Genomic DNA, 11,445 nt, shown 5'->3' on the forward strand with positions numbered 1-11,445 from the left:
CTGCTGAAGCAGCTGTAGCTAGTTTCCAGTTGCAAGTACAGCTGCTGAACGCATAGAGCTTTGAGAACTTCTAAAAGTGTGCCAAGTATTTTTTTTTTTTCTCCACAACACCAAAATGATCACAGAATCACAGCATGGTAGGGGTTGGAAGGGACCCTCAGAGATCATCTAGTCCAACCCCCCTGCCAAAGCAGGTTCACCTACAGCAGGTTGGGCAGGAATACATCTACACGGGTTTTGAATATCGCCAGAGAAGAAGGCTCCACAACCTCTTTGGGCAGCCTGTTCCAGTGCTCTGTCATCCTTAAAGTAAAGAAGTTTTTCCTCATGTTGAGATAGAATTTCCTGTCTTCCAGTTTGTTCCTGTTGCCCCTTCTCCTGTCACCAAGGACCACTGAAAGGAGTCTGGCCACATCCTCTCGACACCCGCCCTTTAGATATTTATAGGAATTGATGAGATCCCCTCTCAGTCTTCTCTTCTCCAGGCTAAGCAGGCCCAGGTATCTCAGCCTTTCCTCACAAGAGAGGTACTCCAGTCCCTTGATCGTCTTCATAGCCTCCTCCTGGATTCTCCCCAGTAGTTTCTTGTCTTCCTTGAACTGGGGAGCCCAGAATTGGACACAATACTCCAGATGTGGCCTCACCAGGGCAGAATAGAAGGGGAGGATAACCTTCCTCGACCTGCTGGCCACACTCTTTTTAAAGCACCCCAGGAGACTACTGGCCTTCTTGGCCACAAGGGCACATTGCTGGCTCATGCGGAACTTGCTGTCCACCAGGACTCCCAGGTCCCTGTACACAGAGATGCTTTACAGCAGCTCAACCCCTAACTTGTACTGGTGCATAGGGTTATTCCTCCATAGGTGCAGGACCCTACACTTGCCCTTGTTGAACTTCATTAGGTTCCTCTCCACCCAACTCTCCAGCCTATCCAGGTCTCGCTGAATGGCAGCACAGCCTTCTGGTGTATCAGCCACTCCTACCAGTCTAGTGTAATCAGCAAACTTGCTGAGGGTATACTCTGTCCCCTCATCCAGGTCATTGATGAATATGTTGAACAAGACCAGACCCAGTACTGACCCCTGGGGAACACTGCTATCTACAGGCCTTCAACTAGATTCTGCACCACTGATCACAATCCTCTGAGCTCTGCCATTCAGCCAGTTCTCAGTCCACCTCACTGTCCACTCACCTAACCCACATTTCCTAAGCTTACCTACGAGGGTGTTATGAGAGACAGAGTCAAAAGCCATGCTGAAGTTGAGGTAGAAAACATCCACTGCTCTCCCCTCATCCACCCAGCCAGTCATGCCATCATGTAACCCCTCCTCACAGGGAAGGTTTTTTTCCCCTCCTTTGTTTCTTATAAACCAACATATTCAAAGTTGTCAGCAAAACATTTCAGACTAATGGGATTTTTAAAAGAATAGACCTGCAACTAAAACTGTAAGTATTAAACCCTTAGCAGGGGTACAAAATACATATTTAACTGTAGAGTAAAAAACACAGTAGGAGTATACAGCTAAACTAGCCTTTTCAGCAAGTTTCAAATGAGTGATTTTGCTAGTTCAATTCCTTACATATATGGCTCCCAACTGACATGAAAAAGTGCTAGCTGCGCACCATTACTTACCCAAGCACCTAAACACTATTTTAGATGCATCTCAGGATATTCACTTGGAACTAAGCAACAGCCTGAACCGGAGCTCAAAGTAATAAATTTAGAGTACATGAAGTGCTATGAACCATCTCAGTCCTATTTGGCAGCAAACAGAAGCAGCTACAAGACAAGCCGAGCTCTTTCACTGAGTCCAGTTTAAGTCAACTTTTCTAACAGTACTTGCCCATCCAGAAGGTGCATATCTCTGAACACCTCAATAGTTGGCTTCACAGAAAGCTGCCTTCAAGTCATCAAAAGGAGCTTGAAACAATAGTGCAAGTCCTAAAATACTGATCTTTGGTCATAGGACAACCTCAACTGAGGCACTGGAAAAGAACTACACTACTAGAAATTTATACTCCAACAGGTGACACAAGCAAGAGTTCATACCTAAGTCCCTGCAGATGTTTATGTACAAGGAATCATCATCAGAATCATCCACCAAGTAGTGTCCTGAAACTTGGATGAGAGGATTCAAGTCATGTTTCTTCAAATCTTCATCAAACACATAGCAAGGGACCTAGAACAACAACAACAAAAAAAAATACATGCAATCCACACTACACAAGTAGGGAGAAGTTATGAACAGGCATATATAAAGCCAAGTTAATATGTGGAAAAGGTTTTTACTTCTGGAAGCTCAAATACTTAAAGCTAGACATGCTGACTAAAATAAGGTATCCAAAGTTAGACTGTTCTGCTCTAGCTTTTGAGTTTTACTATATACAACCATCTAGATGACAAAAAAATATTGAAGAGTTATTTAAAATCCTCAGCTCCACCCACTTCCAATAGATGCTTTATATGCCTATGTAAAAGTTAGGTCTATGGAGGCTGTTGGGGTTTGTTCAGGGTGGGGGTAGATGGTTAAATTAAAATTGTCAGGTGTATGAAGAGTAACTTCTGCATGGATAGTACATAGATTACCTCTTTCACAGGTTTAAACAAGTCTTTCTTGCAAGCCACAAAGGTCCTCCATTCAAAATAGTGCACACATTCTGTTGCTGTTACAAATTCAGGGGTACCCTATTTAAAGAAGAAAAAATAATTCTTTTGAAAACAGACTTCAGTTTTATTTTACATCTTTAGACAGCAAGAAATTAATTCAAGAAATTAAAAAAAAACAGAATACATCACGTCACAGAGCAAGGGCGTACAGTTTCTTAATAGCACTTGTTAACAGCAAGTTTGTTAAATAACAGCTTTGTTGGTAAACTCAGGAAGATACAGGGTGCCAAATCCTTCTCAGTCTGCATACGCACCAATTCTCAAATTAACATGTGACAGTCCTAATATGCAGTAATTGTACTACATCTTTTAGAAGCGCTCACTATGCCAATTGATATTGGCAGAAGCACCAGTCACATCTACTTACTAGAAGGGAAAACACCAATAAAAATGTGTATAAATAGATGAACAGCAAGGCAATGCATGGTTTATCAGTTCTCTGTCTTTTATCCTACAAGGACGACTGATTAGCAATCTCTTTCGCTACACATAACATACCTCTGATCTTAGCTACTTATTTTTATAGGCTCATGTTAATCCACATTTGTATCTATTTCAAGATGGGGGTTCTATCACAGTTCAGGGCTGGATGCTCCACTGGATGTCTCTACTTCAAGAAAGACAACAATCGGATTTTTCTATTCTCCGTCCATCACCTCAAGCTAGAAACACTTCAGCATATTTAAACAGATTCCCTCCCCATTTAAGGCTGCCATAAAAGTGCTGGAAACAAGTTGTTCCAGACACTATTACAAAATCCTTTTACTAGGTCACATGAAGAGTAGGTGTTAGAACTACACTAACTAGAAGAAGTTTGAAGATCATTATGATCTGGTGTTATAGCTGGAGTTGAGCAATAATTTTTAATTTAGTTTAAAAAGTCATCTGCTGAAACAGAACAGGAAGGACTCTAATCTCTGCTGCACTGGCACTTTGTGTGATTTGGCTGGACTTCCAAGAGGAGGTGTGCAACAGTATCATCAGTGCCAACAGCAGCACGAGTAAACACTTCTCTGATATACAAATATGTAAACTGATCACAGTCTGTTGAGAACACTAAGCTGTGGTATCAGTTAAGTGTGTGGAAGGTGTCACTCCAAAAGCATGTGAACTGCATACACACAGGGCCCCTAGGAACTTTTTGGGGATCTCCATTCACACTTTAAGCCGGTTCTCACAAACAACTGCTCCCCCACAAGCCCAGCTGGACACATAAGTACCGATAGTTCAACTATGTGCAGGCAAAACCTAACGCTTACTGTTGTCAGCTATGCTGACCCATAACAGAGGTCAGTCATTTTCCTCAATGCTGTTCTACTGAACAGCCATGCTAGGTCCACAGCTTGGGCACAGCCAGCATTTAAACAATTGCTCTCATTGTTACAGCACCCTGTGCACTGTTGACTCATTCCTCCATATTACACTATTGAAATACTACAGTGCAATCCCTGTAAAAACATTAAAAACCCAGAAGAGCCTGTGATCAGAGCTAAGCTGCAGATCTGCAATTATTTTCTACTGGGACTGAACTTTGAAAGCCACAGTAGATAATGACCTTAATTTGGTACTAAAACATAACTGGGTGTTCCTTAGGCTATGAAGCTCAGTAATTAGTACATCCACAAGTACAGCAAGTCTCCATAAAAAGCAAGTTAGAAGTATTTGTCATTTCCATTGAAGATAAGAACACCTGATTTAGACTCACCAGTGTTTTCCCACACAGGAAATTAATGTTGCTTTGAATTGGGTGCTGACTGCCTTGCTGCAAGCAGTTATGTGTAGTGTTGAGTTCCAGGAGAGTTTTAGAAAAAGTTTTCAAATTTAAGTCACCTAGGGTTAAAAAAAAAAAAAAAAAGAAAAGAGAAAAGGCGGGTTATCATAATACATCACCTTCACAGAAGCTCAACAGACAGGCTCTAATTTCAAGCACATAACAGCGTAAGACATACCAGTCTACTTGAAGACAGTCTTTGAATAGAGTCAACTGAAGACCAACCTTGCAGTTCTTGCAATTTGGAAGACTAGATCCAAGTTAAGATCGTGTTTGATATCTCTAATCACACTTCCACAGTTTTTCGCAAAACTTTGAATGTTAAGAAGCCCAACAGCAGGTGCCACTACAAACTAGTCACTGCCTTAGGAACAAGAGACTCCATCAGAAAACTGTTACCAACTAGTTCCAAGTACCACAATTCACTCCTTCCTCCCACCAGCTTCCTTTTGTCAGCTTTTTAGCCTTTAAGCCATTTATACAAATGGCATCATCACAATACGAGAGAAAGTCTATCATAGAATGGTTTGGGTTGGAAGGGACCTTTAAAGGTCATCTAGTCCCATCCCCCTGCAATGAGCAGGGACATCTTCAACTAGATCAGGTTGCTCAGAGCCCTGTCCAACCTGACCTTGAATGGTTCCAGGGATGGGGCATATACTATGTCTCTGGGTAACCTGGGCCAGTGTTTCACCACCCTTGTAAAAAAATTCTTCTTTATATCTAGTCTAGATCTATCCTCCTTTAGTTTAAAACCATTACCCCTTGTCCTATCACAACAGGACCTACTAAAAAGTTTGTCCCTATCTTTCTTATAAGCTCCCTTTAAGTACTGAAAGGCTGCAATAAGGTCTCCCTGGAGCCTTCTCTTTTCCAGGCTGAACAACCCCAACTCTCTCAGCCTCTCCTCAAAGGAAAGGTGCTCCAGTGCTCTGATCATTTTTGTGGCCCTCCTCTGGATCCACTCCCACAGGTCCATGTCTTGTACTTGGGGTCCCAGAGCTGGACGCAGTACTGCAAGTGTGGTCTCATGAGAGCGGAGTAGAGAGGCAAAAATCACCTCCCTCACCCTGCTGGCCACGCTTCTTCTGATGTAGTTGACCTTCTGGGCTGCGTGTGCACACTGCCAGCTCTACTTACATCTTAATCTTAAGTCTACTTAATGAAGAACCCATTGGTGCCTGGGAACAGCCATTGTACTGGCGTTGCCTGCAGAGAAACCCAACACAGATGCCCTGCCTTGGTGCATGTTCCCCCTGCAGCTCCCACCCCCTTTAGCACAGCTCACGTGCTGCATGAAGGCTGGGGTCAGGGCTACGTCACTGCGTATCCCTCTCCTCCACAGCAGCTGACATGAAGGGGACAGGTAGAACACATTTCAAGTCACGACAAGCACCAGCTCAAGCCACTGAAGTGTTTCTGCTCAAACCTATTTTGGTTAGCATTAAGCACCAAGTCATTTTAGATCTAGCATGTCAACTCCACCCTGTCCATTGATAGTAGATTTTAATTCTCAAAGAGTTTGGGCTAAACCATAGAGAATGCTATAAAATGCAAGTATTCACCAGCTTCACCAGCTTCTCCATTTCCATTTTTGTTGATGTCTACACCAGGGAGAAAGCAAGTCAAAACTGTAATCATTGTAGACAGCAGCTTTGCGCCTAGGCCAGATGTTGTTTCATCTTAAAAACACACTCGCTGGAACTTTGCCCAGCCTGTTATCTCCTCACTCAAGGCAAGCAAAACTACACTACACCCAAGTAATAGAGTCTTGAGACCAAAAGGAGCAGAAGTAAGTGAACAGGGCAGGAAGAGGGTACAAGAACCTCAAAAATACAGCCAGGGCAATATTCTGCAGAAACACCATTCCAGGCACCCATACTCAAGGCTGTTAGCAGCTGCCAGTGCTTCTCCTAGTGATGGGCACCATTGGACATCTTTCCAAAAAGTTCCCCATCACTATTTTTCAATCCAGTCCTGCAAAGGAACTGGGAAGAGATCCATTTGTGACAGTTTCTAGTGATCATCAGTTGCAGAAAGTAACCATAGCCACCAAACTTGCAGGTAAAGCTGAAACGGCGGAAGTCAGAACAGAAACTTGATGCTAACCCACACTGCATGCCCTCAGTAGCTCAGGGCTTTTCTATTCATGCTGCATATGCTTACGCTAAATGTGTTACAGGAAGGCACCTTAAGATGCCCATACCTAAGCAGCCATTTACAGCACTCCCTGTATAACCAGGGTGACAAGAATTACAGACTGTTCAATAACCCTCCTCCTTCTCAGGGGAAGGTAAGAGCGGAGATGCGCCAGCCCAGAAGAACGGCAGTACAAACTAAACCTGTACGTGCATGTATGTGCACAGACTGAGAACCTGCAACAGCGGAGCATGTTACTGCCACTGCAGTTCAGTGCCACCTTCCAGGCACCTGGAGGCTGTCAGCGGTTCATGCCTTTTATGTTTCCTGGCACCCTTGTTATCAAAAAGGCTGTTTTCAGGTTTTAAGATTTCCAGCACTGATGCTGACAAAGGTGTCATGCAGCCCTTTCAAACCAAAGAGCTACGTGCTACTCCGAGAGCAAGATTTCTACTTATCACATCATTGCTTAGAAGATGCAAAACATCCTCTTTTCTTCCCTAGATTAGCAGAAGGAAGCCAACACAACTTTCTAGTCAAAAGAGCTGTGTAGAGTAACAATATGCACTGTAGAGTAACAATATGCACACATGAGTAAAAATTCTGGTTATAAATGTACAGTTTTAAGCCCCAACATAGCAGAGAACTTATGGCAGCACCATCTAAGGACTTACCTCAATGCTCTGTAAGCATTAGTTTTCTCTCAACTGAGAACACACTACATTGCTCTAAAGGCTGTGTGAGCCAACTCCAACTACCTCTGTTGAAGTGATATTCAAGAAAAAACAAGCTAAACCAGTACATCTTGTTTACCACAGGCCACTATGCATGCTCTCCCCCCCACACACACACACTTAAAACTAATTTGGGAACTTGCTAAAGGTTTTAGCAAGAACCTCTTCAGTGGCACATGACTCCTCCCACCCCTGCTTACAGAGCAAGTAGTCTCATGAACCATTCCCTCACACCATCAGCTTCCGGTGAGCTTCCTTCCAGAGCACCAGTTCTGCAGTCACCTTTTCCATAACATCAAGCTCGCTCTTCAATTATCACTCAGGTGTCTTCATGACTTTAGAGATGTGCTCCTTCCAGAAAGTAACACACTAAAACCAGCTAGTACAGCTCACAAAAATTAGCACCAGATACTTGATATTGCACAGTTGTGCTAAATCAGTACCAAAGGCACAGTCCACAACACCTTTTACTCATCGACTCCATCTCTTCAGCTGTTTGGAAGGAGAAAGGCAATCATGGAAGATATCCAACCAGTTGTCCAGAAGAAGGGTGTATTTAGGTAGCAGCTATCATTTCACATCATTCTTCTACTGCAGCTGGACAAAGCGCACATTTACACCACTCAGGTTAACAAACAGTTACGGTAATGTTCCTGCTTTGAATTTTAGCAGTAGTTCAGCTAAATGGCACACGAGTCACTAGGTGTCACACTAAGTTAAATAAGTACCACATCATTTCCATCCTCACTGATGTTCAAGAACTAAGCATTTGCCTACACCTTGAAAACTTCTAAAGTCAATCAATGAAGCTGAAGAGCTTTTTCTAGGAGAGGCCTTTGGGGTCTCAACACCAACACTGGTACATCACGCTGACACACAGTTAACGTTAGCCACAAGGCTTCCATTGGGTACAGACTGATCACAGTCACAGAGTGTGCAGCCTTACCCCCTGTAAAAGCTGGGATCAACAAACAGAATCAGCTCTATAGCTGTGATCTCTTGCACAGCTGATATTCAAAAGCAAAACCATTGTTTGCAGTGAAAGTTTCTTTCTGAAAGAATGAAGAGACCTGATTAAGCCCATGTTTGAAAAAAATCTTAGAACTCGAAGTTTTATCAGCTGGCAAATTGCCCTTCTTCCCCTAAATCAAAGCCCTTCAGCTCCACTTCAGCTTTGGCATACAAATAATCTCCTATCAGCTGGATTGCTTGAATACAGGTATACAACTTAGCTTCCAGGTAATTGGCATCTACACTGGGAGTCTACAGCTGCCTAGACGTGGATTAAGGAGATTCCTTTTTTATTAGTAAGAGTGTTTGGGGTTTTTTTTGACAAAGAGGATTAATAATCCATTAGCATGATCTCAAATCTGCAACGATGCTGAAGCTCCAATGCAACTAGAGGCAATACGACAAAGCACAGCAGGCAGGCCTCAGACTTACCATGAAACAAAAAACTTAGACAATTTGACCAATAAAACAAAGCAAAATTAAATGTAGACCTTAACTGCACTGCCTCAATTTCTCAGTTTATTGCAGGGTGGTTAAAAACATATATCTTACTTGAACAGGATTCGTGGCTTAACCCTTGACAGTCAGTTCAAGCAGCCTCTGCAAGACCAAGTTATTATGATTGTTGCCAAACCCTCTTCCACCCAGTAGCAGTCAGGCAGCAAGACACTCAGGGTTTGCTTACAGCGGAATATTTGATACTGTTTATGGTCATCACCCAGCTCTGTTCTCTCTTCCTCTTTCCACAAGAAGCGTGGAACAAAACCTACACAAGCCTCTAGGTCTCACACTTCCCTGGAGAGAACAGGCTTCCTCAACCTGCCACATTTAGTCTCACTCAAACAGAGTGTTAAAACAGATGCCCAGCTGCTGCTTCCTTTTGTAATCCACAGGCAACCAAAGCCTCAACCATGTATGACTTGAGATCCACATCGGCAGGAAACAAAATTCTTGCTATACATTTTAGAAAAGAAACACGTTAACAGCATCATGTGGTCTACTGAGATGTTGTGCTCCTCAGACTAGAAGATGCTACTATACGCAACTGCAGTTTGAACTCACGTGCATCTAACCAGTCATCCCAGAAAACTCTGGAGCTTGGATATACTGCACTACATTAAAAAAAACGTGCAGCCATGAACCAACATATACTTTTATTCATGCACTACATGATTTTATAAGCCTGGGTCACAACACTAGTAGTTTGTTTGAAAAGCACTGATTGACCGCAGCCTGAAACCAAAGCATCTCTACAGTTAATGGAGAGAGGTGGGGAGAATGGAGACGAACTAGATGCTGTGCATCTGCATACAGACAAGAATCATCTTCCTCCTCACCATCTTCCAGCAGTTCATGCTCAAACACTTTTACTGAAGACTTATAGGTTCTCTTAAGAGCTGTCTGCCAATGGAAAGCAAGATTGGCAAGCATGCTGAATTCAGACTTCAGATCTGCAGGACTAGGAAGCAGTCTGAAGAGATATTACTCTTCAGAAAGCTATTGCTTTATTCTATCCGAAGTAAAAGTTAACTATCAGAAAAACTCTTCATCAGTATTCATGTATTATTGTTTCATTAGCTGAAGCACAGAAGCAACCTTGAAAGCAATATGCATCCATGAAAATAAGCACACAAATACTGTTCAGAGTGCAATCTGCTTCTGATTGATGAGGCCATGTGCAAGCATGTGTATAGGAATATGCCAGTTTCATATTTAGATCAGCATGCAGAAGTCCACCACTACTCAGAATACCAAGGACATCTGTGAACTACTGAAGCAGCCACCAGATTTGACAAGTGTAACTGAAAACAGAGGACTGCATGTAATTGACTTCCTTTCTGCATGTAACAACTTAAAGACAACAGCCCAGAAGCACAGCAATACTCCAAGATTGCATTACAGAAAGTAACCTGACCTTGAACAAAGAGCTGATGTAACATTACGCTAGGTTGTGGTGTGGTTTAAAGCTGTAACTCAGCTTTATCCTGTGTTCAGTATCAAGCTTCAAACAAGGCTGCGCACAGTGCGTATCCCACCACGGGTAGATGTGTTTACTTCTACTTGAGATAGTCTTGCACAGTTTCACACTAGAGTACAGTTAACTAGACAATAAGATAAGTTTCACTGTCCTGTGAAGTGATTATCTGCAATCAGATCATATTTTCCCAAGTCTCCACAGTAAATCTACAACAGAATAAGGTTTTACACTGTTCTGAGAAGGGAAAAAAAAAAAAAAAATCTTTGCTAACACATCAAAGTTTGCAATAGTTAGAAGACCATCCATTAACATGACTCTGAACTACTTATGAGGAAGGATACTTGTTACTTACCTACAGAGAGATAGGCCTTCTTATTGATGTCATATGCACAGACTGCACTTGATCTTCCACAGTCTTCAACACCAAAACACAAGTTTATTTTATAAAGCACATGTTTGTCTGTATCAATTGCTTCCCACGTGTAACTGAAAAGAAAAAAAAAAAAAGCCTGTCAGTCAGTATTCATACTGCCTGCACTGCCATACTCTAGGCACCAGTCCCTGAAATGACCAAGTTACAAAGCTAAGAGCACCCCTAACTCAAGTTTCATATTCGTGGTCTATATCTGTAAATACCAGAAATCATTGTTACTGCATCAGGGACAAGAACAAAACAGATTTAATCACTTGAAGAACATCTATCAGGTCCATTTTCCCCTTTCTCGAACACCCAACTGCCCATTCTTCACCCTCAAATCTCTGTGAAGGCCACTCTGACTAAGTATATCACAGGTGGTGAACCTTTTTCCTTGAGAGCCTGATAAACTTCTCAAACCCCTTTGGCAGGCTGCACACTACTACACTTTATCAATACCCAGCAACACTGGCAGGAGGGCTGAGCCTAAGTGGAATAGAACAGCCAGCCACATCCTGCCTGCCAGCAGCCGAACCGAGCCACCTACCTTCCGAGTCAAAATTGGGGTTGAGATTCTTGCAACATTCAGACTGAGAGATGCTAATGAAGCTTATTAGGGCTGAGCTGCACCTTTTTGCATTTTATACATACATTATATATATATTTTTTTTTTTAAGGGACAGTTTCTGAAGGGTGATTTCAGGAGCTGGGAAACAAGCAGAGCTATCC

General features: G+C 42.6%; 1 protein-coding gene across 1 annotated transcript in view; it reads right to left on the reverse strand.

The window, feature by feature from the left end:
- The window catches only part of IGF2R (insulin-like growth factor 2 receptor), a 54,447-nt gene extending 43,435 nt beyond the window's left edge, over window positions 1–11,012 (reverse strand). Inside the window, exons 1-5 of the mRNA XM_009895535.1 lie at window positions 10,989–11,012; window positions 10,654–10,810; window positions 4,374–4,498; window positions 2,588–2,686; window positions 2,051–2,180 (exon numbers count right to left, since the gene is read on the reverse strand). Coding sequence (XP_009893837.1) covers window positions 2,051–2,180; window positions 2,588–2,686; window positions 4,374–4,498; window positions 10,654–10,810; window positions 10,989–11,012 — 535 coding nt within the window. The remainder of the gene's footprint in view (window positions 1–2,050; window positions 2,181–2,587; window positions 2,687–4,373; window positions 4,499–10,653; window positions 10,811–10,988) is intronic.
- Between the last annotated feature and the right edge of the window lie 433 nt (window positions 11,013–11,445).

Source organism: Charadrius vociferus, unplaced genomic scaffold (assembly GCF_000708025.1).
Source record: "Charadrius vociferus isolate BGI_N301 unplaced genomic scaffold, ASM70802v2 scaffold142, whole genome shotgun sequence".
In the NCBI taxonomy this organism is placed as follows: Eukaryota; Metazoa; Chordata; class Aves; order Charadriiformes; family Charadriidae; genus Charadrius; species Charadrius vociferus.